This window comes from Chrysochloris asiatica, unplaced genomic scaffold, assembly GCF_000296735.1.
Source record: "Chrysochloris asiatica unplaced genomic scaffold, ChrAsi1.0 scaffold00113, whole genome shotgun sequence".
Taxonomy (NCBI): Eukaryota; Metazoa; Chordata; class Mammalia; order Afrosoricida; family Chrysochloridae; genus Chrysochloris; species Chrysochloris asiatica.
The window spans coordinates 681,647-706,768 of NW_006408631.1; the positions used below are offsets into that span (position 1 = coordinate 681,647).

A 25,122-nucleotide genomic window follows, 5' to 3' on the forward strand; every position below is an offset into this window, starting at 1 on the left:
AGAGTTTTTTTTTTTTTTTTTAATGTGAGACCTAAGACTTTGAATAGATAGAGTTTTTCAAGTTGAAAAAAAATCTCTTTAGTTATACATTTATTTGGCGGCAATAATAAGATCCACTTATAATGTGGCCAGTCATAGCTTCCACCCCTGACACCATGTTGCTTCATTTGCGTACTCACTGAGCTTCACTGGAGTGACTCAACACAAGTTTTATTGAGGCGATTTGGCTGAGTCATTTTGTCTACTCTGGTATATGCTCTGCAAATTGTTTTCACAGCAAAAACACATCACATATTCCTGTTTAATATAAAGGCTATTTTTTTTTTTGCATCAAGGCACACTATAATTATACAATAAAGGAAATGGCATCTTAAGATAGAAATCAACACTGAATCAAGATCAAAGCTCTTTGCTAAAAATTGTGGAAAACAGTTTGTCTACTTATTTGCTAAAGCAAGGCTCTGTATTCCAATGAGATCTGGGAAGTCTATATGTAGCCCTTGTCATTATTATTAAGTATCTTCAACTTTGTTCTGGCTCATAGTGACCCTGTACAAGGCTTCTGAGGAGTGACTGGTGAATTTGAACCACTGACTTGTGGTTGGCAGTCCAGTGCTTATCCTACAGTGCCATACCAGGGCTACCATGTTTAAATTATTTATGATAGAATGGTGTGGAATCATAGGATGATCAGATACTACCTTGCTATTTTGTATACCCCATATACGCTATGGGTTGGAACCGACTCGACGGCACTTAACAACAACAACAACAACAATGATAGAATGGTGTGGAATCATAGGATGATCAGATACTACCTTGCTATTTTGTATACCCCATATACTAAGTATACCTGTAACTATTAAGAAGCATTGAATATTGACTACTAAATTGTTTTATGTAAAGTTTATAAACAATATTAACATACATTTATTTGATGTAAAATAAGCTGCAAAAGAAACAAATAATAATAATAGGATGGGCAAATGATGCCAGACCAAATGATAACTGAAGAAACATGGATCATGGTCTTTATATCATTCGAGAAAATTTTTAGGCAGAAAGCAGTATATAAGCATAGAAAGGGACTATTTATGCTAAAGAATTCTGTTCACAAGCTTTATAAAATCAAGACTATCAATGTAGCAAATTCCACAGCAGCAATGTTCATCCAACAAAAACTCCAGGAAAAAGAGATACATTCATTGTAGAAAAGTTCAGTTCAACTCTCTTGGGCTAGGACACATTAAAGTAAAATCAATAAATAATGCTATACTACTATTACCCTCGGAAACCCCTGTACAGGGTCACTATGGGTCGGAACCGACTCGACGACACTTAACAACAACAACAACAACTATTAAGGAGCTTTGGTTACGATTTGGCCAACCGTTCCATGGGACAAAGATGAGACTTTCTGCTCCTGTGAAGATTTATAGTCTCGGAGACCCAATGCAGGATGTCTATGAGTCAGAACTAACTCCACAGCACACCACCACCACAACCACCATTACACTATTACAACCCATTGCCATCAAACACATGGGGCCACAACCCCATGTGTTATAGAATAGAATTGTTTCATAAGATTGTTCTGTAAGATTCTTGGTAGCAATCTTTATAGAGCAAATTGCTAGACCTTTCCTTCACAGCACCGCTGAGTAGATTCACATCATCAAATTGTATGTTAGTAGTTGAACGCACTATTTGATACAATCATGATCTCAGGTAACACAAAAGGAATTTAAAATTTTCAAGATGTTATGAAACTATAATAAAATTGAGGCTTAAACCTGACAAATATAAAAACCAGTCTCTCAAATATTTATGAAAAAAAATTAAATAAAGTATTAATAAACAGAAACCAGTAATATTTTTTAAAAAGTACCATAATCAGGTAGGATTTGCAGAATCTATGAGACTGCAATGGAATATTCAGAGTTTTGTTAACTATAATTTATAATGTTAATAGCACTATGAAAAAAATTATGTATCTATAGATACTGAAAAGGAATTTAATGAAATTTTATTTCATTCTTGATTTTCAAATTAACTCAGTAAAATAGGAATAAAGAGATACTTCTCTTAATATTGCAAAATATATCTATCTCACAAAAAATAAACCAGTATAAACCTCATATCTAATCAAGGAAATTCCAAATAAAACAGCAGTGACATACTGTTTTTCACAGATCAGATTAGGGGGAAAAATTAGAACTCTTTTCCTGCAACATTTTCCTTGGAAATCCTTTATAGGGTCTCTGGTGGTGGTGGTGGTATGCCGTGGAGTCAGTTCTGACTCATAGTAATCCTGTATAAGGTTTCCAAGGCTGTAAATCTTTATAGGAATAGAAAGCCTCATCTTTCTCCCGTGTAACGAATGGCTGGTAGTTTCGAACTGCTGACCCTGAGGTTAGCAGCCCGACTTGTAACCGCTACCCTACCAGAGCTGAATCGGAAATGACTTGATGGCACTAACAGCAACAACAGCAGAGGTAAAGTTAATTTTGGGTTATTGAAGGGTGATTTGAAACATTTCACAAAAGTTAACTACAATGTCAGAATAAAAAGTCGACCTTGACTTGTCATGGGCTTAGAAACTGAAGTGGTTGGAAGATGAAACCCACATGCAAGTGAATAACTCCTTTGGAGTCTCACTGTTCCCTATCAATGTATCTGATAGTAGGGACCTGCTCTATCTCAGATGTTTGCACATCTGCGTCTTCCACAGATTCAGGGCTCCAAGAAAGAAGGTCCTCATTGTTCTGGGCATGACACACACCTCTTCTAAGTGATTGAGTTTGTAATGAGTCAGTTCTTTGAAGGACAGCTTTCCAGAGTATTATTTATTATTTAACATGAAAATTTTCTTTCCAAACAGGATTATCAAACCAATAACAATGACCAGGCTGTGGTTGAAATCTGTATAACTCGAATCACAACAGCAATCAGAGAGACTGAGTCCATTGAAAAGCATGCAAAGGCCCTTGTAGGGCTCTGGGACTCTTGCTTGGAACACAACCTGAGATGCTCCAGGAAAGATGAAGACAGTCCCCATGCAAAAATTGCATCTGATATCATGAGTTGCATTTTGCAGGTATGTCGTTGTTCCATGTCAGACTATTTAACAGTGGCTTGGCAGCTTATCTGAACACATGGTGTTTCTGAACCTAGAACTTTCATGTCTGTCTACATGTAAGACACACTGTGGGACATTCAAAGTTATACCATGGCAAGCCTCAATCTAGCTGGGGAAACAGGACATGTACATATAAAACTAAAATGAAAGCAATGTGTGCTAAGAGCCAAATGAGAGATACTGGAAATTCTGAGGAGACCTCTTTTGTCCAAGGAGTTCTAAAGTCTAAAATGTAGAGAGATGAATTAATAATTTTAAAGTATATTTCTATATGCATTGTGACTATGTTTAACTTCCTTTCTCTGGTGTAAGCATGAACTTAGAATTTTGGCTCAGCCATGTGCTGGCTGTGTAATATTGGGAAAATCACTTAACTCCCTAAGCCACTGTTTCCTGCCTGAAAAATGCAAATTAAATGACATTGTGTATGACATATTAAATCAGACAGTGATGTTAATAGGTATTTCTCTAAAAATAATCCTGTGGTTAAGATGAAGAGCATTGAATTTCCCTTTTGTGCTGTCAGAAAGCTTTATAGCATATTAAAGGTTCCGAAAAGCCTGCAATAAAGGAAGTTGGTTAACTTGGTTTAGTCCAGCATTTTCCAATTAAATTTAACCATGGAGGTGGAGCCTCCTTTTCCCTCCCCACAGTCAGCAGCATTTTCTAATCTTATTTAACCATAAAAGTTCCTTTCCCTTCCCATCCCCAACACAACATTTATGAGCATCCCTGAGAACTAGGGGTCCACTGAGTACAGTTGGGAAAACTCTGATTATGTTAACATCAGCTGTCTGTGATAGCTGAGGTTAGCTTCCTATCTCTTCCTCCTTCTCCTCCTCCACTTCCTTCGTGTCTTTCACATCATCTATCCTTTTTTATTTTTTGCACAGTTGTCCATGTTTGTTGTTGCTGTTGTTAAGTGCCATAGAGTCGGGGTCCAACCCACAGCGACTCTTTATAGGGTTTTTGAAGAGCCTCTGGTGATCTTGAACCACCAGCCTTGCAGTTCAAGCAGACTTTGCAGTCCACTGAGTTAACCAACAGCGCCACACCAGGACTCCGAAGTGTAAGGGAGCAGAAGGCTTCATCTTTCATTCACAGCCCCTCTAGTAATTTCTAACTGCTAACCTTGAGATTCACAGCCCGACTCTCAACCACTATGCTACTAGAGCTTCTCTGCCCATGTTTAGCAGGAACATATTCCAACCTGTCTGCTTATTCAAGGACTAAGCAGAAAACTGCACCCACCACTCTACTGTTTTTCCTTTGACCCCCCCAGAACGACAGGAGAGTGGAGATGTGAGGAAGGGGATAGCAAATATGACTAAAAGACTAATGCTTCTTGGCAAAAGCGCCAAAAATCAAATCCATCTGTTTTGCATTGAGAATCTTCAGTATTTTATTGATACATTGTTATGAGAAATGTTATGAGAAATGCTCCTCCACAGGCATTTGGGAAGATCCTCACAAATCAGCAATAGTCCCCAGCTCCCACAACTGGTTGAAAATCACTGGTCTAGTTCTGGAGCAGCACTGTCCAATAGAAATATAATGCAAGCCAACAGCACAAGCTACATATATAATTTAAATTTCAAAAAAAAGAGTAAGAAATAGATGAAAATAATTTTAATAATGTATTTTAATAGTGTATTAAGCAATTTTATGTCACCCTATAATCAATATTGTTGTTAAGTGCCATCAAGTCAGTTCTGACCCTATGTACAACAGAATGAAACACCACCCAGTCCTGTACCATCCTCACAATTATTGCTATACTTGAGTGAATTGCTGCTGCCACTGGGCCAATTAATCTCTTTGGAGTCTTCCTCTTTTTTGCTGATCCACCACTTTACTAAACATGTCCTTCTCTAGGGACTGGGCATTCCTTATAATATGTTCAAAGTATAAGAAACAAAGTTGGCCATCTTGGCTTCTAAGAAGCATTCTGGTTGCATTTCCTCCAACACAGATTTGTTTATTTTTTTGACAGTCCACGGTACATTAACATTCTTCTTCTCCAATACCCTAACTCAAAAGCATCAATTCTTTCATGGTCTTATTACTCACTATCCAACTTTCCCATGCATATGAGGCTACTGAAAATACGATGGCTTGGGTCAGGTGAACCTTAGTCCTCAAACTGATATCTTTGCTCTTCAACACTTTAAAGAGGTCTTGTGCAAGAGATTTGCCTAATGCAGTGTGCTGTCTGATGTTTTGACTGCTGCTTCCATGAGTGTTGATGGTGGACCCAAACAAAACAAAGCCTTTGGGAGCTTCAGTCTTTTCTCCATGTATTGTTGTTGTTAAGTGCCATCGAGTCTTTTCAAACGATAGCCATCTGTATAGGATTTCCGAGGAGTGGCTTGTGGGTTAAAACTACTGACCTTGAAGTTCAAACTGACCTTGCGGTCCAGTGCCTTATCTTGCATGATGTTATTCATTGGTCCAGTGATGAGGATTTTTGTTTTATTTACACTGAGGTGCAAGCCATACCGATACTGATCTTCATACATACTGATCTTCAACAGTATTACTAGTAACTGTATGGACTTTCTTTTTCTGCTTAGCTTTAACATCATACTCAAAAAAATAAGTTACTGGTACAGATTCACAAATACTACTTATCACAATATTGTAGCTAAACCACCAGAAAATTTGGTAAAATCAGCTAATTTAAAAACATTGGCAGCAATGAAAACAATAGTACATACTTGTAGCTATGCAGATTAAACCATGTGATTCAAAATACCACTGTATACAACTGTGCTCTAAGTCGGAACCAACTCCATGATGCCTAACAAGAACAACTATGTGCTTTAGTCAAAGCTGTCATTCTTACCCAATTAACAGTGGTACTAGTTACTAGTAATGCTGTCATTAAGTTATTACATTAAATGCCAGAGTTTCTGAGGCACAGTTGATGACTTTGAACTGCTGATTCTGTGGTTTGCAGTCCAGTGCTTATCCTACAGTGCCATACCACCAATCCTATTAGTAATATAGTAACTAGTAAAGTCTTACAAATCAGGTTGCGAACCGCAAGATCAGCAGTTTGAAATTACAAGCTGTTCCGTGGGAGAAAGATGAGGCTTTCTGCTCCCATAAAGATTTACAGCCTCGGAAGCCCTGTACAGGGTCGCTATGGGTCGGAACCGACTTGACGGCACTTAACAACAACAACAATGTCATGATACAATGTAGAAAGATTTTACAAAACAATTTTATTGTTGGCAGTTATATAATCATAGAAATCTTATACAACTATACTTATAACCTATTATTCTAGAATTAAAATGCAAAATAAACACTACTAAGGATTGTGCATGGTTTACTAAGCAAGTCCACGGGGTGCAGGTATGAGATGACACCATGAGCTATTTGGTGTCATGTGACACCAACCCTAATGACGCCACTGTTCAGTTTCTTTCCAAAATATCAGTCCTTGTCTTCAGAACCCTGTTGTAAATAACTTACAACCTAATCTGCACTGAATTATTGATCAGCAGTAAGTTTTGTTAAATGCGATGGAGTCCTTTCTGACCCATTGCAACCCTGTATAGCATTTCTGAGGCTGTAAATCTTTATGATCCATTTGTTTTTTTCTTTCTTTCTTGTCTTCTTAATGACCTTTTGCTTTCTTCCTGTATTAAGTTCTTTGTGTCATACTATAACACTTCTGGTCTTTGGTCTTTAGTGTGTAATGCATCAAATCTCTTCCTCAGATGATCTCTGAAGTCAGGTGGGATATATTCAAGGCCATATTTTGGCTCTTGTGGACTTATTTTAATTTTCTTACACTTCAGTCTGAACTTGCATATGAGCAGTTGATGGTCTGTTCACAGTCTGTCCCTTTATTGTTTTGGCTGATGATATGGAGCTTTTCTACCATGTCTTCTCACAGATGTAGCTATTTTGATTTATTTGTATTCCATCTGGTAAGGTCTGTGTATTTAGTCATTTTTTATGTTGTTTAAAAAAGGTAGTTTCAGTGAATAAGTCATTGGTCTTGCAAAATCTGTCATATGATCTCCAGCATCATATCCATCACCAAGATCATATTTTCCAACTACTGATCCTTCCTTTTTGTTTCCAACCTTTGCATTCTAATCCCCAGTAATTATCAATACATTTTGATTGCATATTTGATCAATTTCACACTGATGAAGTTGGTGGAATTATTCATTTCCATCATCATTGGTTTGAGTGGTTGGTTCATAAATTTGAACAATCGCTTTATTAAGTACTCTTCTTGTGGGCATATAGATAATATCCTATCATAGAGAGCACTGTACTTATAGATAGATCTTGAAATGTTCTTTTAAAGATGAAGTGATGCCACTCCTCTTCAATTTGTCATTCCCAACATAGTAAGCCATTTGATTGTCAGGTTCAAAATAGTCAATAGCAATCCATTTCAGGTCACTAATGCCTAGAATATCAATTTTTGTGTTCTGTTTCATTTATGACAACTTCCAATTTTCTTAGATTCATACTTCATGTATTCCATGTTCTGATTAATAACTCATTTTGCCCCGTCAGCAAATGAAAGTCCCGAAAGCTTTACTCCATTATTGTCATCATAGTCAACTCTACTTTGAAAAGGGAGCTCTTTCTCAGTAGCATTTTGAGTGCCTTCCAACCTAGTGACTTATCTTCCAGCACTATATGTGACAATATTCTGGTGTTATTCATCTTTTGGCACTATATCTGACAATGTTCTGCTGCCATTCATATAAGGTTTTCAGTGGCTAAACATCGTTGTGTATTTTTCCTTCTTTTTAGTCTTTCTTAGTCTGGAAGCTTAACAGTAACCTGTCCATCATAAGTGACCCTGCTGGTAGTTAAAATATCAGTGGCATAGCTTTCAGCATCATAGCAACTCACAAGCCACCACAGTATGACACATTGGCAGATGAATGTTGGGGCCACTTTGTTGTTGTTGCTATTAAGTGCCATCGAATCAGTTCCTGTATAGGGTTCCAAGGAGCAGGTGTTGAGTTTGAACCATTGACCTTTCAGTTCAAACCAACCTAGAGGTCAAGCACTTATCTTACGGCACCACACCCAGCCACATTAGAAGGTTTTAAAATAGAGTTTCAATCTTGAAGTTATATTGAAGCTTGTCAGCTGGACTTATGCAAAATATTTCTGTTGTTATAACTAACTACAGAAATACTTTTATAAAAATAATAAATTTCTGTTAAAACACTGAAAATTTTTTTTATAATCATTGGGTGTCGTTACTCTGACTGTCACCCTGTATGGTCCATATCTCCACACCTGCCAAGTGATTCCACTGGAACAGAGAGAAGAGCAGTGGGATAATCTGCTTGGCTGAGAGCAGTAAGTGAATCACTTAAGTGGATAATTTAGGTCTTAGGGCTAGTGTGGGCATTATGTGTCCATTGTGTACATTGTACTAGTACTGGAAGGTGGGGAGTTCTAAATGTGAACTTATCTATCAGCAATGCTCAGCATCTTGCTCAAATCACCTGAGGATGTATGTGGTCCAGCGTGACAGCCCTAGAAAGCAGAAGTAAGGCTGCTGTGGCATCATTTGCATTTACCTTTCATCAAATCTCATGGGAACATTTTGGCTGGCAATAAGTATAGAAAAGATGACTTTGTACTACTCGCAGTTTAGGTTCTTGTGCGAACCATGTAATAATTCAGATGTTTTATATTCTTTTTTTTTTCTCAATAAAATAAAAGAGTAGGATTTTAAAAATCAGGAATTCAGCATTGTTAGCTTGCTCTTATTGGAGTCCTGGTGTGGCGCTGTGGGTTAATGCACCAGATTGCAAAGCAGTTTGAACTGCAAGGTCGGTGGTTCAGGCTCACCAGGTGCTCCTCGGAAACCCTATACAAGGTCGCTATGGCTTGGAACCGACTTGATGGCACTAAACAACAACAACAAATGAAAGGGAAAATAATCTGCTTCCTTTCCCACCCACCCCCTATAATATACAACCCCATCATCAGACGTCTAATCAGGCAAAGGACCAGTTATATTTTTCCCCACACCTTGGGCATTTCGCTAATTACTGTTTTCTGGCCACTTCATTGTTGTTTCAAGTTAAATATGTTTTTTTAATCAATTAAAAAAAAAAAAAGGTTTTCTTTCTTTCTCTTTTGTCTCCAAGCATCTTCCTTTTTCAATCTACACCCACCTTAGATTTGTTTCTCTTTTACTTAGTAACATTTTTCAGTTCCTTCTTTTCTTGTTCCACAAGTTTATGATTTTCCATATTGCCTTAAAATCACGTATAAAATTCTAGACTTCATATTCTACTATTTTCTCACTATTAAATCAATGCATGTGTGTGGCATGCACTTTTGAGTTTGGATTTCTCTGACCTTGAGCTTCTACAAACCCACCCTGCATCCTTAGACAAGTCTCTTAGCCTATCACTATAGAACAAAGGATTGCACCATAGGATCTCTCAGACTTCCTCCCTGTTCCAAATTCTGACTTCCTTAAGAAAGCAGAGGGTTTTAGAGTTTAAGGTTTTAGAGTTGGACTGGTGGTGGTGGTGGTTATGTGCCGTGGAGTCGGTTCCGACGCATAGCGACCCTGTACAGGGTTTCTGAGGCTGTAAATCTTTACAAGCGCAGAAAGCCTCATCTTTCTCCCACGGAACAGCTGGTAGTTTCGAACTGCTGACCTTGCGGTTCGCAGCCCACTTCGTAACCACTGGTCATTTATGTCTCTAAGCTTCAATTTCTGCCATCTGTAAAAAGAAGAAAATAATGTCTACTACTCATGACTGTTGTGTAGGTTAGAGATATTTCATATAACGTGCTCATTAGTATGATTGCTACTCAGTAAATGCTCAATTTAAAAAGGGACTTGTAGCTAGCAAATAAATTTAGTCTTGGTCATATAGGGTATTGCAAGTGAGCATACAGCTAGACATCAAACTACTGAAATCCAGTACTTCTAACAGGTAGCATTAGGGAGGGGCTACTCGTGAAGAAGATATTTTATTATAAAAGAGATCTCTATTTAATGTCTAGCCACTATCTTGAAGTAGCTGTTTCAAATCATGGCTAATCTAGGTTTAACACCTTCCTCTGACCAGGTTTCTACATGGAGTCAATTACAGGCAGACTTCAGAGATATTGATGGTTTTTTTCAGACCACTGCAGTAAAGTGAATATCACAATAAAGCAAGTCACACGAATGCTTTGTTTCCCAGTGCATATAAAAGTTATTATGCTTACACTAAACCATTGTCTACTTAAATGTGCAATAGCATTACGAAAAGTTGGAATTAGTGTGAGAATTACCAAAATGTGATACACGACGGGAGCACATGCTTTTGGAAAAATGACACCTTATAGCCTTGCTTTGAGTTCTGGTGTGGCTCTGTGGGATAAATGCACTGTATTGCGAAGTCAGTTTGAACCACAAGGTCTGTGGTTCAAGCTCACCAGCCACTCCTCAGAAACCCTATACTGGGTCTCTGTGAGTTAGAACCATGGCACTTAACAACAATAACAACAAATAGTCTTGCTCAAGGCAAGGTTGATCTTCAACTTGTAAACATAGTATCTGTAAAGCACAATGAAGGAAAGGACAATAAAACAAGGTGTACCTGTAGTGCCCATTTCTTTGCCCCTGGAAAAATCCTGAAAGGGAACATACTTCCAAATTCCCTCAAGGCACCCATTACTTTCTAGATGAATGAGAACCTGGTGAGAATTGAAGAAAATGAAATTGACGTAAATGGTGTGCTAGAATAAAACTCTGGGGAACTGACAGGCCAACAACCCTCACAATGACTGACAGCCAAGTTTCATTCTCACTCTGCTGGTTACAGCAGTTTTGCCTCTTCCCCAACTAAATCCCTTAACAGATCTACTGCCATACTTAATCAGTTTTGCATTCTACCTCATCCCCCTTCTCAGCTCACAGTTTTTATTACTGTGTGAAAAGGAGAGATAGCCAGAGGGGTTTGCCTGCACTAGGGTAGGGAATAGAAAGAATATCCAAATTAACAGTTGGGAAACAGGGAGTATTTGTCCATTTCCCCCTTCTTAAAAGGTAAAGATCCACGTGGTCCCATTCTTCTTGGTTCTGCATTTCCATCTTTCTTTCTCTTTCCTGTTAATGCTGTATGAATATTCAAACTCGGCCCCAGGCTGCCATTACATACAAGGTAGTTACCTTAGAAGTTTTATATCCAACAAGCAATTCCGGCTCTACCATTTCTTTGCTGTGTGATCTTGGACAATTTAATCTTTCTCTGCCTTAATTTGCTGTAAAATGTAAATGATTAGAATAGCTGTCTTGTGAGGTTGTTGTGAGTATTAAATGAACTATTTATTAATTGTAACGTTTAGGTTGGTATTATCATCACCTGCAAGAGACTCTAAAATATCACTCAAGACTTTCTAACAAACTTTAATTATAGCCATTGTTTGGAGTCCTGATGTGGTGCTACAGGATAATGCAAGGTTATGGGTTCATAGTCTCTGCTGCTCCTTGGAAACCCTATACAGAGTCGCTGTGAGTCGGGACCAACTTGATGGCACTTAACAACAACAGCAACAACCATTATTTATTGCCTATCTCCTCCCTTCCCCAAATAAGTTGTTGTTGTTGTTGTTAAGTGCATGCCAGTCAGTTCCAACTCATAATGACCCTGTACAGGGTTTCCTAGAAGTAGCTGGTGGGTTTCAACTGCTGATCTCATAGTTAGTAGTCCAGGGCTTATCCTACAGTGCCACACCAGAATTCTTCCCCAAAATATAAGATCTGCTTTATTCATTGACTTATCCCCAGCATCTAGAACAGTGTCTGGCACATAGTAGGTACTCAAATATTGTTTGTTAAATGAATGAATGAATGAAAATCTGAGCTCAGGAGATGTGACTGCACAGTGAGTAGGCCTCAGTACTTGTTCCTCAGTTCATACCTATAAGAAAGTGATATGAAATGAGAGGAAAAAGGATAGAACCAGCTTCCTGAGACCCGTTCTTCATTTAACTAAATCACTGCTTGGAAATTGTATACAGGGCCCTAGGAGTGCTGGTGTGGCACTGTGAGTTAATGCAGCATACTGCAAAGCTGCTTGAACTGCAAGGTTGGCGAATCAAGCTCACCAGCCTTGGAAACCCTAAACAGGATTGCTATGGTCAGATATGACTTGATGACACTTAACATGAGTCAGAAATGACTCAATGGCACTTAACAACAACAACATTGCCGTGGAGTAGAGTCTCATACATAGCTACCCTGTAAGACAGAATAGAAGGAGCTCTGGTAATGTAGTGGTTACGAATCTCACATTCAACAGTTCAAAACTACCAGCTGTTCTGTGGGAGAAAGATGAGGCTTTCTGCTCCAGTAAAGATTTACAGCCTCAGAAACCCTATGCAGGGTCACTATGTGTCGGAACCGACTCCACAGCACATAACAACAACAACAACAAGACAGAAAAGATCTTTCCCATAGTGTTTCTAAGGCTGTAATCTTTAGGGAAGCAGACTGCCACATTTTTCTTCCTTGGTAGAAAAATGGATGGTAGATCTGAACCTCTGATCTCTCTAATATCAGCTGAGTGCTTAACCGCTGTACTACAAGGGCTCCTTGCTCCCTTATTATCTACCAGAAAAAGCACCAGGAACACTTGAGTGCATGTGCCATTCAGTTTTTGTATGAATAGCCATGCTGCTGGGAACTAAAGCATTTTATTTGTAAATCCCAAATTGTCTGACTATCTGATCAGTGGGTTGACAGTGGCAGCAACAATAGATTCAAGTATAACCATTGTGAAGATGGCACCAGTCTAGGCAGTGTTTCATTCTGTTGTTCATGTTGTTGTTAATATGATATGCCGTGGAGTCGGTTCCAACTCAGAGCAACCCTGTACAGGGTTTCCAAGGCTGTAAATCTTTACTGGAGCAGAATGCCTCATCTTTCTCCCACGGAACAGCTGGTAGTTTCAAACTGCTGACCTTGCAGTTCACAGCCCGATTCATAAACACTTAGGGACTCTATAAGCTGGAACCAACTTGAGAGCTCCTAACAACAACAACATCTTCATGAGCAATGATGTGTGAACAACCCAGGGACTCTACTTTAATAAATAACGTTCATTATTTCTTGTGATTAACCTTTTTTATGGTTCTTCATTGAATTCAAAATCTGAGATTCACAAAGCTTTTGGGTTGCTATCACCTCACATAACTATTAGATAAACAAATGCTTCATTCTTTTTAGCCATAAAGCACCAGGAAGCATACACAGAGTGCATTTTAAAATAAAAAAATTTCAACAAATTGGTGTTAACCTATTTTTGAAATATAATTGTTGGCATCTGCAGAACAAAGCTCTCTTGCTTTACCATTAGAGCTAAACACAACCGTCCCATGGGCAAGTTTTTATTTCTATATTGTATCTCAGTGAGTTTGCTCTCTGAGTACCTATGAGCATGTAAGCTGATGCACATATCAATACTCTCAATTCTGCCCCAAGGAGTCAAGTCTGTCATGGGTTCTAGCACTAGCAGCAGTTGCTAATTTTTTTTTTTTTACATGTATATGTATGATCATCAGTATGGTGGTGGTCTCTCAGCATAAGTGCCATTAGCATTGCTGTGGCCCAAATAATTCTAGAGATTATGTAATTTTATGGACCTTTGACACAAGCAATTCCTTTTGCTGCTTTTGAAAGTGAAACTCAGTTACTGGAAGGAGGTTGGACAGTATCTGTCAAGTCACTGGGACCTACATGTGTCCAGTCTCATCTTTGCCTCCCAGCCCTTCACTTGTATTCTTGATACACATGCTACAAACACTCTAGACATTAGAGATTGAGCATCTTTGATGGCAATCTCTTGGTGTCTAACTGAACAACTTCCTCTTTGCTTAATGTTTTTACTTATCTTGTCTTTTGAGAGATTTCCAAATGATATCTGTGGAAAAATTGAGGATTAAGGATTTTGGATTTTGTTTTAATAATCACATTACACATTTTGGGGGATTTTATATATTTCACTTGGAACCACACTATAGAAATTTTAGTATCCAACCACTATTTTTTCTCTAAAATTGCTATAAAAAGAATATGATCAAATTGGTTAAGACAGACAGTTCTTTCATTATTGCTGGCACGTGTTATTTTACAATGGATTTAAAGCCATCGATGCACCTTTTTCTGTGCCTTGCCTGTATTTACAATTAATAGGGAACACTTAAACCATACTTTCCAATGCCAGCATCTCTGATTTCTCAGCAAGTTATAGGTAAATGTGCTAACAACATGACCTTATAGAAGACTTGTACCTTTCTATCAGTAATTGTTTTTGGTTAAAGACCCAGAGTACATAAAATAACCAGGGTCTAAAACTCTTTGGTGGGAAGTTCCAAGAATTGTGTGATTGAGTTCTGTCCTCAAAGTTGGGCCTTTTATTAGCCAAGAAAGAAACAAAGCTGTGCCATTTTAAAGTTAAACTAGCAAAAATCTACACCTAATGGAAAGTTTGGCTGTTTATTGAAGCCACCCAAGAAAATGAATAGATGAGACTGAAACACCCAAGACGAATTGAGGTAACTTTCACATAATTTCATAGTGACCCCATACGTTACAAAATAGAACCACACGTTAAGGTTGTCTTGGTTGTAATCTTTATGGAATGAAGTCTCAAGTTTTTTTGGTTTTTTTCAGTAGTGCTACCAGGCAAGTTCAAATTGCCAATTTATATGGTAGCAGCCAAGAGAACAAGCCCTTGAGCCACCAAGGTCCAGAACACATGGGGTGTCTATGAGTCAGAATCAATCTGATGGCTGTGGGTTTGCTGGTCTGGGAATGTAATGTAAAGGGAGCAGACCTAGAATATAATTACAATTAAGCAAATGACCAAATCTATTGGCATTCCTAAACACTACATGCCTTAACTGCTTATTCACGAGAAGAGAGTCAGCATGGGCTAATGATTTTGGCACATTTAACCAGCACTTTCCACAGGGAAACTTGATTTGATAGATAGGAATGTTCTAGTCATAGAGAAGTGTATTCAGTCATTGGGCAAGAGGATTTCACTATGGCCTAAGGAGTCCTGGTGTGGCATTGTGGGTTAATGCGCTAGAGTGCAAAGTCATCTTGAACTGCAAAGTCAGCGGTTCAAACTCACCAGTCACTCCTTGGAAACCCTGTACAGGTTTGCTATGGGTTGGAATTGATTCGATGGTACTTAACAAAAACAATAACAAGGAAATATCCTAAGCATCTCCCTTTGTGCTGAGCTGGTTCTATGGTCATGGGTGAATGTTCTGGTGACTAATATTTCCTTATAGAAAGGTGTCCTAATAAAATGGAGTCCTATTTCAGTGTTTGACTTGCTAACTGAAAGGCTGATAATTTGAACACACCAGTCACTCCATACAAGAATGATATGGCAGTCCCTTCCTGGAAAGATTTACAGACTTGTCAAACCTATGGGGGCAGTTCTAATCTTTCCTGTAGCGTTGCTGTAAGTCAGAATCAACTCAACAGCTATCGGTTTGTTTTTTGGAATGTGTGTGTGTGTGTGTGTGTGCCCTGATAAAGCAAAGGGAAGCCTTACATATGACCTGGGGAAAATCTTCATCGAGGGTAAGTAAATTGTCATGCTGGCATGCATCAGGCTGCTGGAAATCCCTTGGTGTTGGTAAGTCTCAGGTGGATCCAAACACTTCCATATAGCCTAACCAGTAACTGTTCCAGACTTCTAAAGCTGACTTTTAAAGCAAGGACTTATTGCTAATGGTCCAGATCAATCAGGCCCAATTCAATTCATGGGGGAAGAGAAGACAATGTAGACAAAGGTAAACTTAGTATCAGAGAAGCCTGGTTGCAGGCCAGGTCTCATGGTTCAGTGATGTTAGGAACTCTGCAAGGATGGGATGTAGTGAGTGCAACTCTTACAGAAGCACATGATTTGTCACTGAGGAACAGGGTCAGAACATTCAACATGGCTGCCTAATGAAGAAGTACCAAATGTGGTTGTGGAACATCATTTTTTTCTGTTCATGAATAAGATTGATCCCAAACTGATATGGAAAATGAATTTGAAAGTGTGTTTTTTGTTGTTTTGTGCTGTTGAGTGGGTTCTGACTCATTGTGCACCATTTCACAACAAAATGAAACCCTGCCTGGTCCTATATCATCCCCACAATTGTTGCTCTGTTTAAGTGCTTTGTTTTTGATACTGTGTCAATCCATCTTGCTGGGGGTCTTTCTTGGTTTTGCTGAGTCTCCATTTACCACGTATGATGACTAACTCCAGGGACTGATTCCTCCTGAAAACCTGTCCAAAGTGCAAGATGAAGTCTTATCATCCTCACTTCTAACGAGCCTTGCGATTATACTTTTTCCAAGAAAGATATTTGTTCTTCTGACAGTCCATGATCTTTTCAATAGTCTTCTCCAACACCATAATTCAAATGCATCGATTCTTCTATAGTCCAACTTTCACATGCATATCAGGCAATTGAAAATATCATGACTTGGGTCAGGTACACCTTAGTCCTCAAAGGGACATCTTTGCTCTTGAACATTTTAAGGAGGTCTTGTGTAGCCAATTTGCCCAATGCAATACAGCTTTCAATTTTTGACTGCTGCTTTCACAAATATTAATGATGGAACCAAGCAAAATGAAGTATTTAACAATTTCAATCTTTTTTTCCACTTAATATGATGTTATTGATTAGTCCAGTTTTGAGGATTTTTATTTTATTTACACTGAGGTTCAATTGATATGTAAGGGCAGTCTTTGATATTCAAAAGTATTTTAAGTCTTCTTCAGTTGCAGTAAGCAAGGTTGTGTCATCTACATATTACAAGTTCTTAATGACTCTCCAACTTGGATGCCACATTCTTCTTCACATAATTTAGCTTCTTGGATTATTTGTTCATAATAATTGATTTGAACATAATAATTGTTCATAAAGATTTAATGAGTATACTGAAAGCATATAATTATGGTGCACACCTATCCTGATATAAAACCATTTAGATTTCCTTGTTCTCTTCTAATGACTGTCTCTTGGCCTTTACAAGTTCTTCATGAGCACAATTAAATGTTCTAGGATTCCCATTCTTCACAATGCTAATCATAATTTGTTATGATCCACATAGTAGAATGCCTTTGTATAGGCAATAAAGCACAAGTAAAGATCTTTCTGGTATTATCTGCTTTTAGCCAAGCTCCATCTGATGTCAGAAATGGTATCCCTTGTTACACAACCTCTTCTGACTTCAGCTTGAATTTCTGGCCGATCCCTCTCCTTGTACTGCTGCAACCATTTTTGAATGGGGAAAATATTAAATGGTACAGAAAAAAAAAAATCAAAAGAAGATGGAAGGGATACAGGGTCACTGTACCAAAAAGAAATGGGTGATGTTCAGTCATCTCAAGAGTAAGCATGTGATCAAGAGCCAACGCTACTGGTGGAGGAAGTCCAAAGTGCACTAAAGGCTTTTGCAAAGAATAAGACTTCAGGAATTGATGGAATACAAATTCAACTCTTTTAACAATAAAAAATGCAGCACTGGAGGCACTCACTCATCTATGCCAAGAAATTCAGAATCCAGCTATCTGGACACCTGATAGGATAAGATTCATATTTTGGCCCGTTCCGGAGAGGTGACCCAATGACATGCAGAAATCATTAGTATCACATGTGATTAATAAAAACTCGTTAGTATCACATGTAAGTAAAAAAAAAAAAAACAAAAAACACATGCAAGTAAAATTTTTAAATGGCTGCAACAACACATTGACAGAGAACTGCCTGTGGTTTAAGCTGGATTCAGATGAGAACATGGAACAAAGAATATCATTGCTATGTCAAAAGGATCTTTGCTGATAGCAGAGAATACCAGAAAGATATTTTCCTGTGCTTTACTGACTATTCAAATACTCTTCGACTGTGTGGATCATGACAAGCTATGGATAATATTTCAGTGAATGAGTATTCTGGAACACTTATTTATGCTCATGAGGAACCTGTAATAGACCAAGATACAGAGTACACTGAATGGTTTAAAAGCAGGAAAGGAGTGTGTCAAGGTTGTATTTTATCACCATACTTATTTGAGCAAATAATCCCAGAAGATAGATTATATGAATAACATGGCATCGAGATTGGAGGAAGACACATTAACAACCTGTGATACACAGGTGTTGAAAGCAAGGAGGACTTAAAATACTTATTGATGAAGATCAAAGAAAATCACCTTCAGTATGGGTTGTGCCTTAATGCAAAGAAAACAAAAATCCTCACCACTAGACCAATAAATAATATATCATGATAAGTGGAGAAAAGTTTGAAGTTGTCAAAGGCTTCATTTTGCTTTGATTCACCTATCCACACTCAAGGAAGCAGCAGTCAAGAAATCAAATGACTTATTGCATTAGGCAAATCTACTGCACAACACCACTTTAAAGTGTTGAAGAGCAAAGATGTCAATTTGAGGACTAAGGTACACCTGTCCCAAGCCGTGGCATTTTAATATCTTAACACATATGTGAAAGTTGGACAGTGAATAAGGAAAATCATAGAAGAATTGGTACACTTGAGTCATGGTATTGAAGAATAATATTAAACGTACCATGGACTTCTAGGACAACAAACAAATCCATGTTGAAAGAAGAATAGCAAGCATGCTCCTTAGAATACAGGATAGTGAGAGTTTGTCTCTCATACTTCCAACATATTATCAGGAGGGACCTGTCCCTAGAGAAGAACACCGTGCTTGGTAGAGTAGAGGGTCAGTGGAAAAGAGGAAGGCCCCCAATGAGATAGATGGGCACAGTGACAGCAGCAATGGGCTCAGGTGTAATGATTGAGGAAGGTGCAGACCCAGGCAGTGTTTTGTTCTGTTGTGTGTAACATAGCTATTAGTTGGAGCTGACTCGATGGCACTTAACAACAACAACAACAAATGCATCTTTTACCTGTCTCTTCTTTCTGTCTACTCTCTACCGTACTACCACCCACCCGTCTCCTTTCGTCCATTCACTTTTTATTTGTTGTTGTTTTTTCTGTCTTTTTAGAATTACAGCCGGCCCCCTGTGATGGTGTTGGCCATCCCCATTGCAGTGAAATTCCTCCACCGAGGCAACAAGGAACTGTGCAGGAACATGTCTAACTACCTGTCCCTGGCTGCAATTACCAAGGCGGATCTCCTGGCTGATCACACAGAGGATATAGTGAAGAGTATACTCCAAGGTACTGTGTGAAAACCAAACTTAAGGACATATTCTAGGAGGCATTTAAAGTGTTTTCATAAGGGATTTATGTTTGGTGGAAAGCAAGACTTAAAATAGTGAGAACCACATTCAATTCTGTGTTTACCACCAGTGGGCTTGGGAACATGGGTGAGATGATTGAACTTATGTCTCCACCTAGCAGTTGGATTATTTGGATTCAATAATGACTTAAGTGAGCTCTAAACTTCCTTCCTGAGTGTTGCAAACCATTAGCACACATAGCTGTTATCCCAAAATTTGAAGGTTCAAATCACCCAAACGCACCATCTAAGAAAGATCTGGCAATCCACTTCTGCAAGATCCATAAAATTGAATCCTTGCTGTCAAGTCGATCCCAACTCTTAGTGACCCTACAGAACAGAAAAGAAGTGCCCCCATACGATTTCTAAGGCTATAAATCTTTTGAAGCAGATTGCCACATCTTTCTCCCAAAGAGCTGTTAGTGGCTGATGGGGTTGAACTGCTTACCTTACAGTTAGTAGCCAAGTGCTTAACCACTGTGCTAGCAGGGCTCCGCTCTAAAAGGTCACAGTCATTGAAATGGAGCCTGATTTCTAATCTCACACCCATGGAGGAGTCACCATGGGTCAGAATCAATTGAATGGCAACTGGTAGGAAAAAGCTTCCTTCCAACTCTGCATTTCTCAAGTCAGAGTGTTTTCCATACGTCTAGGGGCCCTGGTGTGAGAGTCCTAGTGTGACCCTCCAGGATAAGCACTCGACCATAAGTTTGATTTGAACTGCAAGATCAGCAGTTCAAACTCACCAGCCACTCCTCAGAAACCCTATGCAAGGTTGCTGTGTGTCAGAACCAACTCGAAGACACTTAACAACAACAACAGGGGCCCTGGTGTGGTGCTGTAGAATAAGCACTGGACTGGTAACCATAAGGTCAGCAGTACAAATCCATCAGCTGGTCTCAGAAACCGTATACAAGGTAACTGTAAGTTGAAACCGACTCGACGGCACTTAGACGCAACAGCAAGGCACCTTGTCTAATAGTTGACCACAGGAAAGCTATCTGTCTGTACACAGTGGAGCACAGCCCACTACTCTCAGTGGTTGTTTTAAGTGCCGTTGAGTCAGTTCCAACTCATAGCGATCCTTGATAGGGTTTCTGAGGAACAGCTGGTGAGATCGAAACACCGACCTTAAGGTTCAAACTGACCAATAGATGAAAAACTTCTTCCTTCACTTTCTAAATACAAGAAATATCTTTTGTTAGCTAAAATGCACCAGAAAACATATTAGGTGTTTAAAAATTTATACATCATTTAGGATAGGTTGATACTTGTTAAAGCTCCCTTAAAAACTCAAAAATCAGAGCACCTCTCTTAAAAATTGTTCCCACATTTGAATGGAAAAAAAAGATCAAGTTAACCACTCAAAATCTTCTCCTTCTCTTGTGTTTTTTTAATTTGGTTTCAATCTATTAGAAACCAAGTTTCTTCAATTTGGTTTCAAAGAGTAATGTAAGGTATTATTTAGTATGTACTCAGTAACCCAGTCTTCAATAACTCATAAAACGCACACAATCCATCAATAGCTTGGCCTACAATTTGGTGAGTCAGCCCCATCCCCAATATGCTCCAGAAGACTATCAGCCCCTGCAAAGTGCTCCATACTAAGTGTCTCTTAGAGTTCCCAAGAGTGTCCCACATGTGTCCTCCTTTCCAAGTATCCCGAATAAAATGGATTGGCACAGTGGCAGCAGCAGTGGGCTCAAGCATAACAACACTTGTGATGCAGAGCCAGACAATGTTGCAGATTGTTGTGCATAGGGTCACTGTGAGTCAGAAGATAGTTGATGGCACCTAACAACAACAACCACAGCTATAACAGAAATATAACAAGTGGCTGGCTTTAACAAACAGACATTTCTTTTTTCACAGTTTGGGAAGGCATAAGTCTGTTCAGCTGCCAGTTCTAGGGAAAGGCTTTCTTTCTGTCGACTCTGGAAGAAAGTCCTTGTCTCTTCTGAGTTTCTGCTTCTGGACAATTTTCATGTGGCTTGGTATCTCTTTGGCCTCATCTGTCTCTCTGTTTGTTGTTGTTGTTGTTAAGCTATCAAGTTCTAACTCATAGGGACTCTGTATGGAGTTTCCAGTGAACAGTTGGTGGGTTTGAATCACTGACTTTGTGGTTAGCAATCCAGTACTTATTCTACAGCACCACACCAGGACTCCCTTGTTTGTTTAATGTTTCTTATGTCTCAAAAGAGATGGTATGACAAAGACAATCCATTACCAAATGGATTTATAAGCACAGACATATAAGTTAATATTTACAACACTGATTTGGGGAAAATATAATTCAATTCATAACTGGCCTCCTGCTCAGGGTTGCTCGACATCCAGTGTTACTGGGATTTACAAAAATTGTTTTTCTCAGTTTTACCTAAGCTTTCAGGACTCAGCAATCCATCCAGAAGTTTGAGCATGAATTACTCCTCAAATTCTCAGTTGCTTACTACCTTTCAAGGACTAAAGCTTTGTACCTTAATTAAGCTCATTGTGCCAGACGTCTTCCCAAGGTTTCTCAATACCATGACCTCCATTCAGATCTCTGTCCATTCACCCTGCCCAGGCATGTCTGAATCTCAGCCATCATTGGGAATGTTTAGTTCTCAATCTGTCTTCCTTTCTAAAGATTTGCATTAATAATATTACTCAGTATTGTACATATCTCATTTACTTTGGCTACAGAATTGAATTGCTAATTTTACTTTAGGCATGATATTAAATTTGTTAAACATCCAGAAAACCAATTATGCTTTTTTCATCACCTTGGCTATATTTTTGGAACAGATTTCATAAGAATTGCAAACTCTTATATATATACCACATGCAAACACACATTTAAAACCATAATAGTTAGACTTGCGAGTAAATGATTTATGAAAAAATATATTTGAATGGTCTTTTTGCAGCTGCCAAGAACTTAGCTCATCTATTTGTTTTAGTTTATCTATTTTTTTTGTTTGTTTCAAATGCTCTTTCAGTGACATCTTTTGAAATACAGAAAGCACTTTTTTATTTCTAAACGAATGATTTGGTATACTGGATACAGCAGTAAGAACATTACCATAGAATGAATGGTAACTTGACCTGTAGAAAGCTAGGGTTATATATGTCAGAATTTAAAATTTTAGCACTGATAGATCTGTAAAACTTCTTTCTCTAAAGTTCTCTTTAAACTTAAAGCTACTGAGCAGAAGGTAATTTTGTCATCTCTGAGTACAGAATTTTCTGTGCTACAAACCTTTGTCCTACAACCACTGTCAAACAGCTTTGGAAACAATCAATGAGATATTTTTATTACCCACCTTTCTCCCCCTTTAGACCTTTCCCCTTGACATATTGCACCCTAATCCTATTCCTCTCATTTTTCCAGTTATACCATAAGCACTAGGAGCGCGGTAGACCTATATGATAAGCACTGGGCTTCAAAGTTCAAGTCCATCAGTTGCTTCTTGGGAGAAAAATGAGGCTTTCTGCTCCAGCAAAGATTTAAAGCCTCAGAAATCCCATTAGAGGCTCAATATGAGTCAGCACCAACTGGACCACACCAAACAACAGCAACAATAACCAAAAACATTATAGTATTACAGCTATTTGATTTTTTCTAAGTTTGTTAGACTAGAGTGATAAAAATCATAGATAAACATAATTAGCTTAGTCACCCATGCAATACTTGGATTCTGACCTAATGGTCATCCATTCAATAATAGTAGTAATAACAATAACATTGATTAAAAAAATCTGCTATTATTATTGTTACTGCATCCTGCATAGTCAATTTCCAACTCATAATGACTCCCATGTGACAGAGTAGAACTGCCTCACTGGGCTTTTAGGCTGTAATTTTTATAGGAGGAAATTGCCACATCTTACATGTGGCACTGTGGGCTAATGCATCAGACTGCAAAGTCGTTTGAACTGCAAGGTCAGTGGTTCAACCTCACCAGCTGCTCCTTGGAAACAGGGTCCAATGTACAGGGTCACTATGGGTCGGAATCAACACGATGGCACTTAACAAAAACAACAACTCCTACAGAGCCAAAATACATCCTTGAGTATATTCCACTTGGATTTAGAGACTATCTCGAGAACTGATTTGACATACTGAACACTAATGAATGAAGACCAGCTAAGTGTGAGGAATGACATAAAGAACATCATACATGAAGAAAGGCATGAAAGAAAGAACAAGACTAAATTAGATGTCAGAAAAGACTGAAATTTGAACTTGAACACAGACTAGCCAAAGCAAATGGAAGAAATGATGAAGTAAAAAATAGAACAGAAGACTTCAAAGAGCAGCTTGAAAAGACAAAGGTAACTATTATAATGAAATGTGCAAAGACCTGGAGTTAAAAAAACTAAAGGGAACATGCTCAGCATTTCTCAAACTAAAAGAACTGAAGACAATTTCAAGCCTTGAATGAAATATTAAAGAACTCAAGTCAGAATCAACTTCATAGCAACTGAGTTTGGTGTTTTGGTTTATGGGCAAAAGAAAAAAAGGAGTTCAGTTAGTGCAGTAGGTCATGTACTAGGCAGCTAACTGAAACATCAGCAGTTCAAACCCATCAGTTACTCTGTGGGAACAAAGATAAGGCAGTCCACTTCTATAAAGATTTACAGCCTCATAAACCCCATGGAGAAGTTCTACTCTGTACCATAGGGTCACAGTTGGAATTAACTCAACAGCCAAAATACTGAATAATGCAGGAAACACCAATAGAAGTGAAAGAAATGCACAAAGTGATTGTACTAAGAAAACAAACAACAACAAAAACTGGTCAATGTTCAACCGCTTCAGGAAGTAGCATGTGATCAAGAATCAATGGCAATGATGGAAGAAGTCCAAGCTGCACTGATACCATTGGCAAAACACCAATTGAAATGTTTTAACAAAGGAATGCAGTGCTGTAAGCGTTCATTCATCTATGCCAAGAAATGTTGAAGCTACCTGACATACTGATTAGAAGAGATCTAAATTTGTGCCCATTCCAAAGAAAGGATATCCAATGAGATGCAGAAATTATCAAGCAATATCATTAATATTACTCGTAAGTAATATCTTTCTGAAGATAATTAAAAAATTATTGCAGAACTACAATAACAGAGAAGAGTCAGAAAATCAAGCCAGATTCAGAAGAGGATGTGGAATGAGTGATATCATTGTTGATGTCAACAGATCTTGGCAAAAAAACACAACAAAAAACAAAACAGAGAATACCAGATAGATGTTTGTCTGAAACTTTTGTTGTTGTTGTTTTTATTGTGATTTGTGTGAAAGATCAAATTTGTTTTCTATTTAATAATTTATACACATTTTGTTCTGTAACATTAATTGTGATTTCCTCAATGAGTAACAGTACTCTTTCACTTCCTCCATGGGTTCTCTACTATTTGTCCTTCTTTTCTTCTCTTTCTGGCCTTCCGAGCTTTCAGAGAGATGTTAATCAAAACAATAATTGGATATAATCTCACTTCAGAAATAATAGCAGAGATCAAAAAGTAAAATGCTGGAAAGGATGTAGAGAGATTGGAACTCTCACAAAATGCTGATGGGACTGTAAAAAGGTATAACCACTGTGGAAAATGATATGGTGCTTCCTTAGAAAGTTGGAAATGGAAATGCCATTTGATCCTTCAATCCCACTAAATCAAATCAAAACCCACTGCCATCAAGTTTATTCTGACTCAT

At 38.3% G+C, this 25,122-nt stretch overlaps 1 protein-coding gene across 2 annotated transcripts in view; it reads left to right on the forward strand.

Moving 5' to 3' along the window:
* VEPH1 (ventricular zone expressed PH domain-containing 1) overlaps positions 1-25,122 on the forward strand; it is a 373,634-nt gene that overhangs the window by 51,334 nt on the left and 297,178 nt on the right. For both annotated transcript variants that reach the window (XM_006867941.1, XM_006867940.1), the window contains exons 2-3: positions 2,882-3,097; positions 19,192-19,366. In XM_006867941.1, the coding sequence (XP_006868003.1) occupies positions 2,882-3,097; positions 19,192-19,366 (391 nt within the window). The remainder of the gene's footprint in view (positions 1-2,881; positions 3,098-19,191; positions 19,367-25,122) is intronic.